This window comes from Bos grunniens, chromosome 4 (assembly GCF_055505025.1).
Source record: "Bos grunniens cultivar Pamir isolate PY7600 chromosome 4, Bosgru_T2T1.0, whole genome shotgun sequence".
Taxonomy (NCBI): domain Eukaryota; kingdom Metazoa; phylum Chordata; class Mammalia; order Artiodactyla; family Bovidae; genus Bos; species Bos grunniens.
Window position 1 is genome coordinate 23,641,296 of NC_141168.1, and position 16,778 is coordinate 23,658,073.

Sequence of the window (16,778 nt, forward strand, 5' to 3'; positions counted from 1 at the left end):
TCTTTCATGGTTGGTCATTAAGATCATCATTTTACGTGTGCTTGGTTTAAGAGGCTTTGAGGGTGGGGGTCACTTTCCTCTGAGCCATGGCGTCTGATCACTTAGCTTCTCAGACTGAACTGTTGCTAGGAGCTTTCTAGCATCTGATCAAATGATGGATGAGTGAAAATCATACTCACAGGAGGATGATTGTTAAGCCAGAAAGATAATATATAATTAAAATGATAGCCATAACTGTAAAGCAGACAGGATATCGTGTCAAGTAGCTAATAATATTCTGACTTCCCAGCAAGCAAAACCAAATAAAAAATCACATGGCTCATGTTTATTTCTTGGGTCCAAACCTGCAGTGGGGTCTGCTTCATGAGCTTTAGTGGGAAGGGTCAGAAATTGTTTTCATGACACAACTCTTCCGGTTGTAAATTTCAGGGAAACTCCTGTCTGCAACTGTTTCCTTAACTATAAAAATAAATGAATAAGTAAGCAAATAAGCAAAGTGGGTGTAGTGACTCTTTGTAATGTGATTTCATTGTTGTGTCATGAGGCTTTCCTAGTGTGATTGTGTAGTTTTACTTCTTTAAAAGTGATATAGGATGTTAAAAATTGTAAGTTGACATTTTGGTTATGTCTGTTTTTCAGTTTCTTGTTAGCAAGTCTCTGATGAAACACGCTCACCAGTGCACCAAGGAATTCTGGAATTTTGATTCAGAGTTCTCTGTTTTATATGGTCCTTCTATACCAGTGTACTAGTACGGATGAGAACAAAGCTAAGTCTCAGCTAGCTTGGCTCAATTTATGAGTCAGAAGTCGGTTCGGCATGGCCCGTGTGATGGCCAGTACTGGCTGTTTCTTCATCCTTCTGCACCAGCTCCAGTAACTGAAGTGGCTTATTTACATTCTCTCCTGTCTCCTCTTTTGCCTTTCAGCTGGATGATTTATGCTTTGGGTTCATTCTCTTCTTTCCATTCCCCTCTAGGACTTCATTCCCTTTGCTTTGTTCAAGCTTGATTTTATCACTAGTTATTCCTGTGATCTCATCTCTTAACCTCTTTTCCTTGGTCAGTTGAACTGGAGACTTCATAGAGAGGCTGAAGATTTTATGCATGTACGTGTGCGTTTATTTATACTGAAGTCTGCAGATGATGATTGCAACCATGAAATTAAAAGATGCTTACTCCTTGGAAGGAAAGTTATGACCAACCTAGATAGCATATTCAAAAGCAGAGACATTACTTTGCCAACAAAGGTCCGTCTAGTCAAGGCTATGGTTTTTCCTGTGGTCATGAATGGATGTGAGAGTTGGACTGTGAAGAAGGCTGAGTACTGAAGAATTGATGCTTTTGAACTGTGGTGTTGGAGAAGACTCTCGAGAGTCCCTTGGACTGCAAGGAGATCCAACCAGTCCATCCTAAAGGAGATCAGTCCTGGGTGTTCATTGGAAGGACTGATGCTAAAGCTGAAACTCCAATACTTTGGCCACCTCATGCGAAGAGTTGACTCACTGGAAAAGACCCTGATGCTGGGAGGGATTGGGGGCAGGAGGAGAAGGGGACGACAGAGGATGAGATGGCTGGATGGCATCACCGATTCGATGGACATGAGTTTGAGTGAACTCCGGGAATTGGTGATGGACAGGGAGGCCTGGTGTCCTGTGATTCATGGGGTCACAAAGAATTGGACACGACTGAGCAACTGAACTGAACTCAACTGATAGTTGATTTACAGTATCACGTAAGTGTCAGGTGTACAGCACAGTGATTCAATGGTATATACATTTTTTTTTTTTCAGATTCTTTTCCTTTACAAGTTATTGCACAATATTGACTATAGTTCCATGTGCTCTACAGTGGAGAAGGCAGTGGCACCCCACTCCAGTACTCTTGCCTGGAAAATCCCATGGATGGAGGAGCCTGGTAGGCTGCAGTCCATGGGGTCGCTAAGAGTTGGACACGACTGAGCGACTTCACTTTCACTTTTCACTTTCACGCATTGGAGAAGGAAATGGCAACCCACTCCAGTGTTCTTGCCTAGAGAAGCCCAGGGACAGGGGAGCCTGATGGGCTTCCATCTCTGGGGTTGCACAGAGTCGGACACGACTGAAGTGACTTAGCAGCAACGGCAGCTATACAGTAGCTCCTTGTTGATTATCTGTCTATACATAGTAGTGTGTATGTTTTAATCTCAGCCTCCTAATTTATCCCTCCTCCCACCCTGCTTTCCTATTTGGTATTCATGACTTTGTTATATGTGTCTGTGAGTCTCTTTCTGTTTTGGCAATAAGTTAATCTATGTCTTCTTCTTTTTTTTTTTCCTCCGTTTAGAGTCCTTGTATAAGTGATATCATGCGGTATTTGTCTTTCTCTGACTGACTTCACGTAGTATGTTAATCTCTAGATCCATCCATGATGCTGCAAATAGCATGATTTCATTCTTTTTTGAAGGCTGAGAAATAGTCCACTCTGTGTATATACCACATCTTCTTTATCCATTCATCTGCTGACTTCATATAGAGGCTGAAGATTTTTTTGAATTCCCTCCTTAGCTTTGGGGGAAAATGGGATGTCTTAGAGGGCCAGGTACTCCTTCATACTTTCATTACCAGTGGCCACTGCTGAGGCCATTTTAAAATATAATTTTTATCCTTTTAATACTTTTACAGTTTCATTGTTTCTTGGTGTACAGTAGAATTGCATCTTGCTTAAGAATTTAGTTTTAACACCAGCATGTGAATTTTATTTGCCAGTTATACCTTAATAAAGCTAAAAAAAAAAAAAAAATCCACGTGTGAAGCCAAGATCCCTTTGTTCAGATTTACTCTTGGGAGTCCGGCATTGCTGTCTTTCTTCCGTTACTGAGTTAGTAGGTTTCTTTGAGCACTAGATGAAGTGTTGGCTTTCAGTTAAGGATTTTGTGACTGTAAACACTCTAGAACCGCTAGCATTTCATTCTCTGGGAAGAGTTGGGGTGTGCGGGGCATGAGACAAGCCGAGTGTAGAGCTGGCCTGGGCTTCTGAAACAGGTGGAATCCTACACACGAGTTAAACTTTCCTCTTTCTGCTCTTTAGCCTGAGGAGTTGGAGTTGCATAAGCTAAGTGTGCATGTGATGCAGTTGCACTGTACCGTCCTCCTCAAAGCACGGTGAATGAGATGAGGATGCCCAGTTGCTTGAACTTTAGTCTTTTGTTGGCAGAAGAGGAGAGCGGGCGTGATTTGGTTAGCAACAATGTATTGAACTTATTTTAGAAAGTGGCCCATTGCACCCTGGATCTTACCTTTTTGAATCGGCCAGGTGGTGGTAGGTTCAAGAAGCAGCACAGCGAGTATTGCTGAGTGACAGAGAGCCAGTGAAGTCCCTGATGCTTCACCAGTAGCTGCAAACCCACCAGCGGTGCCAAGGCAGGCAGAGAGGGAGCTGCGCTGCTGCCGTGCAGGGTCTGCCCCTGGCATCCGGTGTCATGTCCACATGGTCATCTCCAAATGGTGTCGCCTGTGTGCTTGTAGCCTCCTGGCCACTTGGCAGTAGAACATCCGCATTTGTGGAATTTCCTCTGACCTCGCTCTAGAGTAGATTCAAAATGAATAATGGAAGAAATGTTGTGGTAAATGTAATGCATGAAATGCAAATGTTTAGCCCATCCCCTTAAATTTACAAGGAAACCCTCAAAGGTTAACCTGCCCATGATCATGAGAGAGCAGCCATTCTGGAATTGGAACTTGAATTGTCTGAAGACTGTTTTGTAGCTTTTCCTACCATACAGAATTTCTGGATCGAATTGTATTCCACAAGTCTATTTGGATTTATTCTGCCTGGCCTACACAAGTGAAGCCTTTCTAAAGTGAATTGCAACAGATAGAACCTCATTTTTGCTTGCTGGTTTACTTTCTATTTGAACTGGAAGCCAAAGTTCAAGACCTGCTCAGAGTTCCTTGTTTGTCCTCCTCTATTTTTGGTTAAATGGCGAATCAGGTGACGTGGCTGCCCTGGGGGGTGTACCTGTCAGCTCTTTCTTTAAGGGGGAGCCTGCTGTCAGAGTTCAGTTAGCAGAAACCTGGGATCCACCACAGCACTGGGATCCACCGCAGTGTTGACTGACAGTACATGGCATGGATTCTGGAGCTGGGCCTTTTTGCTTGACACAGGATTCCTCATGGGCAGTCTCTGCTCTGGGGCTCCGCATTGGCTGGCCAAGGTTTTCTCAGAGCTGCGCTGTTGCTTCCTTCCTCGTCTCCCAACACAGGTGTCAAACCCACAGCATCATAGAAGACTCCCTGTCTTCTTCTGCCCCCCCACTTTATCCTTCCCCCTAATAAATTTCCTCTACTTCTGATTCTATCTCAGCATCTGCATCCCAGAGGAACTGAACTATGATAAGCTACATAGGTGGTTTTGAAGGCATTTTCAGGCTATTCTCCGTTAACCAGTCTCTTTATATTGAGTAGTGCTGAAATGTGACTGCCAGCATTTGACTGGCCATCTTTATGTTGTCTTCCCTTAAAGTCAAACCAACATGAGATAAGGTTAGATAGTGATGGTTTGTGCACTGCTGTCAAGAGGCAGGGGTCTGAGAACCAACTTTGTCCCTGACCTCAAAGAATTCCCTCTGACACCAGGGACTTTGGAGTCTCTTACTTCCTATAAAATGAGCTGGATGGTCTCTGAATGTTTTTTTCCCAGCTCCAGATGTGAAGTAGATTGCAAGAGGAGAGATTGACTCTGGCCAATTGGTTTCAGTCCTGTGACCATTAAACCCAAATTTAAACTGAACAGATACAAGTTAATACAAAGAAAAGGAATTCAGAAGTTGTGCAGTAATTGTCTCCATGTTGTTGTCCAATTTATTTGTCAGATCAGTGACACCAAATACCTTGGCACAGATAGTACAGCTTAACTAGCAGCTCTGTGTTAGAGTGCTTCTGAGATTTTAATCTCTATGGTGAAACAAGATTATTTGTTAAGTGCCTGGAAATGGAAGTATTATTCCCTACAATATGGAGTAAGAGTAGAGACAATTTAATATAATTGGGATTTGGGTTACAAATTCCAAATGCCTCCACTGTATCAGCTGTGGTCTAGAGAGAAACCACTCTGCCTTTACATGTAATGGTAATATTCAATGGCTTATAACACCAATCTCTTCTGCAGCTGAATTTGATAGTAAAAGCTCCTTCCTGCTCTCAGTCCTTATAGTCATATCGTAGTTTTATTAAATATGACCCTTTTAAACCACATTTTCCTCTTTGAAATATAATTCTTATCTTTAAAGTTTCTGAGCTTACTAACAATTCTCTGATGTAGAGTTCTTATATATTTTGTAGAACTTGGGTTTCTGGAACTTTGTTTTTATGCAGCTGCTGAATCTAATTACAGATGGTCTTTCGGACCTTGCATGTTTGCATTCACTTGGTCCACCACAGTCATATAGTCAAAGCCAGTGTCATTAGAGAAAATAAAAACTACACATCTGAGAACTCTGAAGCCCTCACAGTTCATTTCCCTTTTGCCGCCACATTTATTTACTGTTTCTTATGTGTTGGGTATCTTGATGTGTGCTCTCTTTTTAAATGGCTGTTTCGAGAGGAGCACAGAATATACGAGACTGAGCTGATGAGGTGATATATTTCAGCGCCTTTCATGTTGAGACTTCATGTTGAAATGTCACGTTGCTTTGTGACGTGAAACTATTGTAAAATCGTAACATGCCTGTTCTTAGGAATGGTGTGTAAGATATTTAACAGGTCTGGCATTGTCACTGCCCAGGAAGAACAAGTGTTAAACCTCCAGCACCAGGGCTTGCCAATTCTGTCTGAACTGAACATTGGTCACATAGATTCAAAATCTTATGTTATATGCACATCGATTCTCTTGTTACAGGGAGCCATACAAAAGATAGGACCTGTTTTGTGCCTTTCCTACATAATTCAGAAAGATTGCGTTCAAACTTCCAGTTTCTTCTCTAACTGGGACATGATTAACCATTTTATATACCTTCCTTTTCTACATTATACCCTTCAGGCAACCCTACAACCGAATTACACTGTGATCAGGTCTCTAACCCTGTTCTACCATACATGTAGGCATTTACTTGATAGAAATTTATTAGCAAGCAGGTACAAAATGCTTCATGTAACTCATCTGTAGAACTCAGCGGAGTCCCAGTTGTCTGTTCTTTTAGGTGCTCTTTGCAGGGATGGGTCACCTGAGTGACCCAACGACTACTTACCGTTGGCCTCAGACAACCAGCAGTCTTTTTAAACCAGTGGTTCTCAACTGGTGCCCGTTTGGCTTTCCTGGGGACATTGAGCTCTGTCTGGGAACGTTTCTGTCTTTTGCAGCTAAAGAGCTAGGGGGCGCTCCTGGCGTCGTAGAGGCCAGATATACTGCTAAACATTCTGCAGTGCACAGGACAGCTGTCTGCAGCAAGGGGTGATCTGGCCCCAAATGGTAGTGGTATCCAAGGTGAGACTCTGCCCTAAACCAGTGGCTGGACACAGCATTGTTCAGAGATCACACCTGAGGCACTGTTCGTAAAGTTAGAACCACCGGCCTTGTTCTCATAACTCATGTTCTCATAACTTGTTCGCACAACAGATGTAGGAGTATCTTTATATACGTTCATAACCCTTACATCTTTTTGATAGTTTTCATTTTACCAATAGAACATCTGCTATTTATCATGCTAGTTAATGAGCCATTTTCTCTAATAAAATCTCATTTCCAACAGTCACTGTGCTAACTATAACCAGCAAGGCATCATGGTTGATCAAGATATGGATAGGTGAAGCCCTGGTTGCAGCCATATCTAACGTTTTAAGCTTCCAAATTGTGGAGTTTTTGATAAGAATACTACCTGCTGATCGCTTCTGGATTGTGCGTTGTTTACTGATACGCCAGCAGCTCCGAGTTCAGAGCTTCATCTAAGTAATGTGCACACATACCATCCCACTGAGGGTGCTCTCGTACTTTGAAGTAACGTCACACACTGCGACAGATTTGTTTCCCAGAAGCTGTGTCTGCTCACCTTCTACAAACTCTTCCCCTCAATGCACTTAATTTCATCTTGGCTACCATGTCCTGAGAGTTTCCCTTGTGGAAGATAGAGGAATAAGTCTCTTTTCTTGTCTTAGAGAGTCTGAGGTTGACAATAGGAATAGTGGGTAAGTGAACATGTATAATACAAGACAAAGTCAAAAATATGTGCCCTGAGAGACACGTGGAAAATTTTATTAGGTGTAAAAGTGTGAGAGGCGGCAAGGGTATGACATGGCAAAAACCACATGAGGGAAGAACATTCAGAAGGTGTTTTGAAACTTGATAGGGGTCTGGACTGGGTCAGTACATGGTCACCTGGTGATTTAGCTGAGCTCAAATGGATGTCCTGGTCTCCTGACCCCTCACCAAGTGGATTTCCAAGTATGTCATAGTGCTGGTAAGTTCTGACTTACGCTGGAAAGCTGAGGAAGTAAATCTGTGATTTAAAAATGTTTTTCCCCCCTCTCTAAAACTATAGAAGAAAGCTTGTAAAATTGTTTGCGATTTCATCTAGCACTTGATGTCACTGCTTTTGTCGAGAAGCATGATCTGCACAAATGTTATGAGAGAACTACTGGAAAAATTTAAAGCACTACTAGGGTGCTTTCTGTTCTAAATGTATGCAGCTAACAACCTCCTCACTTCATTGTTAGTTTACTTTTTAATTTGAAAGACCATTTATCTTTGCCTTTGTTCTTTTCAAGAGAATAGGCAGATACGCTCCCAAAAGCAGGGGACACATTCAGTAGGCTGTTGATAGTAAGTTGACAATATGACATGTAGACCAGGGTCCTTTGGGGAAGACAAAACAAACAGAAACAAGTGGATTTAATAAAATCCTGGGAGATTGAGTGTGACTTCCAAACTTGGGATCAAGACGTCTGTTGGAAGAACGGCCTTTGTCTTTCATCCCTTGGTCTGTACTCAGCTTGCGTCAGCTCTTACTGTGTTAGGGAACAGAACATTTCAGGCTGGGCTTTGCTCATAGCTTGTGTTTAACGCCTCTGAGTAGTCCCTGAAAGGTGTACTCAAGTTGATACTAGGTTGGACATGGTTCACGTTCCCTTGCATGAGTTAGCATTTTGAAGGTCACCTTCTGCTGTGGTTTGGAAACCAGGGCTTTGAGTATAACTCTTTGTTTATTAATCCCACTTGATAAAAGTTCAGTGAACCCTATGTAGTTTCTCATTTGTAACAAAAGTCTAGTATTCAGCTAATTGAATTCATGGCCACCTTAATTATTTTGTTACGGCTAATTGATATTCACAGTGATCATGTTCTACAGTTTCTAAATGTAATATTACTGTATAAGTTTATGGTTCAGCTGCTTCGGATATTTCCATTTTTTTGTCTCTTAGTGTCAGCATGTAGTTTTATTTTCCTGTGTATCATGCTTGATGTAGGTCTGACATGGAAGAAAGTTCCTTGCCCTGTTCTTACTTGCCTGTGTGAGTTGATAGATGTATAGATTGATTTTTGCCTACCACAGATTATGCTTATCATTGAGAAAGATTAACTCTTTCCCAGTTCATTATATGTGTGTTTCAGATTTGTTCAGTTCAGTTCAGTCACTCAGTCGTGTCTGACTCTTTGCAACCCCATAGACTGCAGCACGCCAGCCTTCCCTGGCCATCACCAACTCCCGGAGTTTACTCAGACTCATGTCCGTCCAGTCGGTGATGCCATCTAACCATCTCAACTTTTGTCGTCCCCTTCTCCTCCCGCCTTCAGTTTTTCCCAGCATCAGGGTCTTTTCCAGTGAGTCAGTTTTCTCATCAGGTGGCCAAAGTATTGGAGTTGCAGCTTCAGCTCAGTCCTTCCAATGAATAGTCAGGACTGATTTCCTTTAGGATGGACTGGTTGGATCTCCTAGTAGTCCAAGGGACTCTCAAGAGTCTTCTTCCAACACCACAGTTCAAAAGCATCAGATTTCTTACAAGATTTTCCTGTTTACATTGATTTAGAATTATTGCCTTTTCTCAGTTTTAGTAATTTCTGTTTTCATAACATCATCCCATGGAAAATTGAGCTGATACCTGCTTTGTTTTCTACCTTGAGGTATTGAAATTGAACCCTGGCCTTTAAAGAACTTTGTCATTTAAAATATATAAGCTTTCCCATAGCACCAGCTCTCCCCTTACATGCCTTGTACTTGATGTGTGAAGTAACAGTACTTCCTCTGAGCTCAGTGATTATGATGTCACTGCATTTCCCGTGCTGTGTGCTCTGTTCCTCATCTCAGTCTTCCAGGAGCAGCCAGGCCTAAGAGGGCCGAGCTACCATGCCAAGAATCTGTCGGCATGAAGATTTCTCTAGGAACATACATGGAAAGGTACATGGGAAACCACGTTTATGTCACAGGCGGAATCCCAGTTTTTACTTCTCTTAACTTACTGTATGGTTTGTTGTTAACAGCTTCAGGTCTCTTCTGAAACGAGGAAAGACTTTAAGGAAATATGTACGTGTTGTATACTTCGTTTTGAATCTGGCTACCAGCACTGAGTGCAGACATCAAAATGTTTATGTGTTGGGTTTCTTAAAATTCGATTTCCTTGTTTTCCTTCTCTTGTATATGGCACACTCCAGTTTTCCATAATGATCCATTTAGGCACTTTCTGTCATGTTTTCAAGCCCAATCACATTATCCAAAATCTAACAGAATCTGAAGACTAATCAGTACACATTACTTCTTGAGAAGGAATAGCGAACCAGAGACGGTGGGTGCCGGGGTCCAGCCCCGGCTGATCCAGGGTATTCGAAGGGGAGACGGCTTCGGCGAGGATCAGGATACAATAGCTTCAATTAGACATTAATTAGAGATGTAAAGAGTAATAGAATGCGGATAGCTCAGTAGGAAAATTCAGTGGAGAAAAGAGGCTTTACGTGGGAGACCAATAAAACTTCAAGACAAGAAGCTTGCACCACTTACGTAGGCCGCAGACGTCCTTCCGTTCTCCCGAAGGCGAGGAGACACTGAGGCCTCCCCGGTCGGATCTTAGAAGCCCAGGCATAATTAGTAAGCATGGCGGGTTCCGCACTCCAGATGGAGATTCAGCCAGAGTTTGAGAGAGAGAGAGACATGGGGAGACCAGTATTTCGAGGAACTGATCCCAATTCTTTATTTTCTAGGGTCTGTTTTTATACACTGAGGTGTTATACAAAAGTCACGTGGGGTCAGCAGTCCTGACTTTTATCAAAGTCAGGTGCTTCATACAAATGTATACAGAGGTCTTAGGGGTGTTACATCATCTTCTGGCCAGGGGGCCTGCTGACAATTTATGACCCTCTCCTTGTGACAGCGGTCAGTCAACCAGGACACTTTTTTCTCCAAGGGTGATTTTTCTTAAAACAGACGCCACCCAAATAAAGTTACATTCCTATAGGGTGAGGGTGTAGTGGGTTTTAGTTAAGAAAAGAATTTACTTAGCCTAAGGTCTAACGTGATTAATATCAAAGGTTAATACTTATTTCTTCTATGTATTCATTAATGTGTATAAAGGCAGGGGATGTGGAGACTCAGCAACAAACATTGGCTCAACAAATGAAAAACCCTTCACCAATACAATTTCTAATCAGCCCACTATACTTATACTAATGGTTTTCTAACTTCTCTAAAGAACCTGTTTTTAGAAGGTTTAAAGCATCTCGTGCCTCTCACTGTTGGGAGGCTGTGAGCAATCACATGTGGCCGGACAAGCCTGTCAGGCAGGCTAGAGAACCTTCAGAGGAGTTTGTAAGTTTGGAACGCTCCTGTCACGCCCAGGAGTTTTTATTAACTGGAGCTCTAAGTTAACTCCTTCTCCGAAAGAGGTGGTGGGGGACAGCCCCCCGTAAAGTCAGAGGTGTAGGTGAGAGCACAAAGTAGTAAAGTAGGCAGGCTCTGGTTATGGGGGTAGATGCTCGAGAATTTCCAGGGGGACTCCTGAGGCTCGATCCCGCCTTTGCGTATGTCGAGCCTCCTTCCTCATGACCTTTGCCATGGGCGGAGTGCCTCACGCCGGCCCCCAACAGGTGGGGGGAAGCTTTTTATATCCATTCCCCCCCCTAAGAAACGATTCTCCTGTAACAGTGAATAACGTTGTAATCCTCTTCGTTGTCATTTGTTCGTTTACCGTGATTCCATATCAGTCAGACAGGTCTACGTGGAGGTTTCATTCCCTGCAGTTGGTTTACCGCTTTTTCTTAAGTCGCGTGTGACTCTTCATCCTCGGCAGCTATTAGTTTAGCCAGTGTATCCCAGGCTTATTTAAGTTTCCAGGTTCATACTGTGTGACTTTCTCTCCCAGCCTTGCATTAACTGTTTCAAAGCAATGTGCCACTGAGGTGGTGTAGCCGTGCTTCTGGCTCTGTTCTTCTCCCCAGCAGATCTCAGGCTATTGATTCTGTTGACAGTCTAAGGGGAAGACCTGTGATGTCAGCCTGTGGTTGGGTGTTTTCAGGCCTTTGGAGGTGGTTCGTCTTTAGTCTGCATATCTCACCTTTTGACGTGTTTCTTTAACAAAATTCCAAGGATTGCATCTTACAATGTGGAAGTTTCTGCATATCTTTTATTTAGGTGGTCATCAACCTTTCAAAATTAAATTTGGTGGTCAGTGTAGTCTCTTTTAGGCTGAAGCTATATACTTGTGATACTTAATTCTTAATATTTTCTAAATAGCCATAATAGAATATCTATTACTTTTTTTTTCTTAAAAAAGAAATCTCAGTGTGCAGCACTATGTGAACAAAAGCAACATTATTTAGTGTAAATGGTTTAAGAACCGTGATTGGTAATGTCATGCATTGAATGGGGAGATAATCAAGTCCTTATACGTTAAGCATTTACTAGGTAAAGTAATTTTCCATGCTATAAATAACTGTTCAAGTTGTTAAATTTTTATGTTTGTTAGTATAGCTACTTAATCACTCACTCTTTTGTCTTTTGTACCATGTTATATTTCCATCTGATAATCACAGATAAATGTATGTCATTATAATGTTTAAAGTTTTTTTAATTAAAGAAATATAACTTTGTTACAGAGATTTTGGAAAATAGAGAATAGTCTAAGTAAGAAAACTATACCGCTGTGCATATCGTATCTGCTGTTAACATCTCAGCAGTATTATCCTTTTTCTGTGTCTATATAATCAGGTACTCAGTTTTTCCTGTCCTTCCCTTCTGCCCCCGAACCCCGTTTCTTAACCAAAATTAGGAATTTAGTGTACATGGTAATTTGTGACCATCCCCCTCCCCTTAATATTTTGAGTTAAAGAAATCACTTATTCTATTAAAGCAGTATTTTTTTAATGGCTCTCAATGTTTGATCATTATGGCCAGACTCAAGTCTTTATAATAAAGAGACAGTATGGTTGTTGGACCATATCTTATTTACACAAACCTCTGTTGTTCCCAGTCTTTTTTTTTTTTTTAATAATATAAATTTATTTATTTTAATTTGAGGCTAATTACTTTACAATATTGTATTGGTTTTGCCACACATCAACATGAATCCGCCACGGGTGTACACGTGTTCCCCATCCTGCACCTCCCTCCCACCTCCCTCCCCATACCATCCCTCTGGGTCATCCCAGTGCACCAGCCCTGAGCATCCTCTGTCATGCATCGAACCTGGACTGGGGATTTGTTCCCAGTTTTTTTGTTGCTTTAAATAACGTTGGCAGCGTTTTTTTAGATATAAATTTTTGTGTGCTTTTCTTAGTATTTCTTAGAATTAAATGCCTAGAAGTGAAATTAGCTAACTGATAAGCAAATTAACATTAGTAAAGATATACATATATATTTATAAAATTATTTTCATAAATTTTAATATGCTTTATTTGGATCAACTTAAAAATTTTATATTGTTAAATTCACTCTTTTGTGATACACTGTTGTTTGAGTTTTGACAAATGCATGCACTTGTCTAACTACCATAATCAAGAAGGAGAATTGTTTCCTCACCTCAGAAAATTCTCTCCTTTGTCTTTTGACTGCAAAATGTGTTTATTTTTAATATGGAAAACGTAAGGAAAAAAAATAGTTAGAAACCCTCCATAAGCTTACCACCCTGCCATAACCTCTATTGACATTTTGTTGAATATCCTTCTGGTCTTTTATTTCTTCTTCCCTACAAAAAAAGAGATCATACTCCCCTTTCTGTTTATAGTCTTCTTCTTTTTTTACTTAGTATATTTTGAGTATATTTTAATTTAACTGCTAGATCGGTTTTTGTTTCTGTTTCTTTGCAATTCTAATTAATCTTATCGTGAATATCTTTGCATATTGCCATAATTACTTAAGTCCTAAAAGTAGAGTGTTTAGATCTCAGTGCATATGTACAGTTTTCAAACTTATTTACATTTTGTCAAACTGATTTTTAAAATGCTTATGCCAATTTATATTCTGACGAACAGTGTCTTGAGCATGTTTTTCATGTATCTTGGGCAGTATTATTTTTATTTTATATTTTTAAATCTGATAGATGAATTATGGAATTTTGTTATTTTAATTTTCATTTTTGATTTCTTGTGGGTTTTTAAAAATGTGTTATGTACATTTTTGTGCAGATTGCTAGTCTGTGTCACTTGGATGTTTTTCTCTTGACTCTTTTTGGGGATGGAGAGCTTATTTTTTAAGTGCTCTTTATGTGAGCAATACTAATTTCACTGTTAGGAGTAAGTATTTCTTTTCATGTGCTTGTTCATTTTGTTTAATGTTTTTTATCTTATGGAGGTTCTCATAAATCCATCTTTCTGCATTTCCTTTATATTTGCAGGGATATGTGTTCAATTTAGACAGATAAAGGAATCTAGATCATGTAGTCTTGCATATTTTCTTCACACAATTTTTTTTCTCTTTTTTTTGTTTTTTTTAATTTAATTTAATTTAATTTTTTAACTTTACAATATTATATTGGTTTTGCCATATATCAAAATGAATCCGCCACAGATATACATGAACCCTGTATACCTGTTCCCCATCCTGAACCCTCCTCCTCCTGTTCCCCATCCTGAACCCTCCTCCCTCCCCATACCATCCCTCTGGGTCTTCCCAGTGCACCAGCCCCAAGCATCCAGTATCGTTTACACATAATTTTGTCAGAAATTCTTTCTCCATTGCTACTACTCCATTGTTACTCTGTTACTTACTCCATTACTACTCCATTATTACTCCTACTCTTACACTCCTGTTAGACTAGTGAGGTTTTTACTGTTATGTCAAGGAGCCGTAGATTATGTGCTCGCATATGTGTGTATTTTTTATTTAATTCATTATTTGGTTTTTAAATTACACTTATACTTTGAAGCAGCATGAACTTTTCATTGAAATCTTCTATTCAAACAGTATTTAATAGTGCAATAATATTCAGATATGTGCCAAGTTAAGCAAGTCCTCTTATTTTTTCCCCCATTGTCACCTTTGGCTTGCACTTTAGGTAAATACTATCCATCTGATTTCTTGGTTGACATTAGGGGAAAAAGTGTTTCTCCTGGTAAATAACTATTTCTCTGTTTTTTACATGCCACAGGATATTGAAGTCAAAGTAAGTAGCAAAACCGTTACCTACAACAAATGTGCACATGAGCTGACCTAAGTGTGTAGTGACAGTCTCCCTTACACAGGTTGATCCAGGCGACCCTTGATCGCATTGCATGGCAAAAGAGTGGGAATGCCAAAATATGTATTTTGCTTATTTCTTAAAATTTCTAGCTGGGCTTGTGTTCAACATTCATTGACCAAAAAGTATGTTAAAAACTTTTCTAACATGGGTGATGTAGGGAGGTTTGTTCTCAGAAATAAAGGTCATTTAAATATAATAAAAATAGAAACAGCAGTTTAAGAAATGCATTTTTCATTGTCCCTCCCCTAGTTTTATTGAGATATGATTGACATACAGCACTGTGTAAGTGTGAGGTGTGCAGCATAACAATGATTTGACCTACATACCTCCTGCAGTGATGACCACAATAGGTTTAGTAAATACCCATCATCTCATATAGATACAACATTAAAGAAGTAGAAAAATATGTTTTCCCTTGTGATGGGAACTCAGAGGATTTACTCTCTTATGATCTTTATAAGGTAGAACAGTATTAATGATCTTACCATGTTGGACATTACATTCCTAATGTTAATTTATCTTATAACTGGAAATTTTTGTCTTTTGACCCACCCTCATGTATTTACCCCTCTCTCTTCCCCTCACTGCCGATAGCTACAAATAAGATCTCTCTTTGTCTGAGTGTTTTCCTTTGTTTGTTTTTGAAGTATAACTGACCTGCAGCGCTGTGTTAGTTCTTGGTGTACACCATTGTGATTTGATATTTCTGTATATTGGAAAATGGTCATCATAATACGTCTGGTTGCCATCTGTCACCATGCAGAGATGTGACATAGTTATAGACTTATAGACTACATCCCCCAACTGCAGTACTTTTCACATTTGTGAATCATTCATTTTGTAACTGAAAGTTTGTATCTTTTAATCACTCTCACTTATTTTTCTCTTCCCCCAGGTACCTCCTCTCTGACAACCCCCTGTTTCTTCTCTGTATCTATGCCTCTGTTTCTGTTTGGCTATATTTGTTCATTTGTTTTGATTTTTAGATTTCACATATAGTGAAATCATACAGTCTTTGCCTTTCTCTTGTCTGCCTTATTTTACTTACCATAATACCCTCTCAGTCCATCCGCTTTGTCCCAAATGGCAAGATTTCAAAGAAATACATTTTTAATTTAGCTTCAAAAACATCCATAAGAAAGCATTATTTTTTTCAAGGATAAAGATTTTATTGCTTGATTTTTGATTTCATAAAAAAGATAAATTAGTTAAGAGTTATAAAATTACTTTTATTATTTTACTTTTAATTACTTAAAATTATTCAAATATAGAATTAGAATGGTTTTTGCCCTTTTTGCCAAAGACAACTATGCCATTAAAAAGGAAGTAGACTGATACATTTATTTATATGCTGGTTTCACTGGGTATTTTAAGGGTTCTCGTATGTAAGGTTTATGTACAAAATGTTATATAGGCGTTTTTTATTGCTCAAGTAAGGTTAATAACTGTGTCTTTGCCTGGGATAAAAATCAAAGTTTTATTAAGCAAAATATTAATCCTTGAAATTACTCTTCGAAAGAGAAGTTAAATAAAACTGTCTGTGCTGTATTCTGACATTATCAGAAACATTTGGACAAAGTAGGACACAGCTGTTACAGTTTAAAAAATTACAATATAGGCCCATTCTTTACATTTAAATACAGCAATCATCATCTTATAAATGTTTTTTCTATGGCAGAGACCTACTAGCCTGCAAAAAATCTTCATCTTTGTATACGTATTTCTAATGCAATTTATACTTAACTTTTGCTTTGCTGTTACTGCTCTTTCTTAATTTAGTATATTTTTCATTTCTTTTTTTAGGCTAAGCAGCTGGAAGAGAAAGATCGGGTGATAAAGAAGCAGGATGCATTCTACAAAGAGCAGCTGGCTAGACTGGAGGAGAGGGTATGGCTGTTTCTTGTCAGTGATTCTCTTCTCTTAACCACATCTGCAGTGTTCCCAGGGGTGTATTTAAAAATCAATACATTAGAACTGTAACCACTTTTCCTAGTTAAAAAGTGGCCAGGAAGTAAAGAAGCCAACCAGGCTGGTCATTGTCAAAGATAATGTCGTTTCTACTTTGGTAGTTTTGCATGTTGTTGTGTTCCTGGCTCGTTGATAACATTTTACTACTCAGGAACTCCCCCGAGATATTTTCCCCTAA

General features: G+C 39.7%; 1 protein-coding gene and 1 long non-coding RNA gene across 5 annotated transcripts in view; both read left to right on the forward strand.

The window, feature by feature from the left end:
- LOC147373784 (uncharacterized) overlaps positions 1–14,078 on the forward strand; it is an 84,058-nt gene extending 69,980 nt beyond the window's left edge. For all 3 annotated transcript variants that reach the window (XR_015162076.1, XR_015162075.1, XR_015162077.1), the window contains one exon: positions 1–14,078. This exon is cut by the window's left edge. This is a non-coding gene — a long non-coding RNA (uncharacterized LOC147373784).
- The window catches only part of CHCHD3 (coiled-coil-helix-coiled-coil-helix domain containing 3), a 293,301-nt gene that overhangs the window by 175,044 nt on the left and 101,479 nt on the right, over positions 1–16,778 (forward strand). Inside the window, exons 5-6 of one of the 2 annotated variants that reach the window (XM_086395587.1) lie at positions 14,540–14,554; positions 16,436–16,519. In XM_086395587.1, the coding sequence (XP_086251713.1) occupies positions 14,540–14,554; positions 16,436–16,519 (99 nt within the window). The remainder of the gene's footprint in view (positions 1–14,539; positions 14,555–16,435; positions 16,520–16,778) is intronic. The other variant, XM_086395588.1, reaches the window with a different exon arrangement.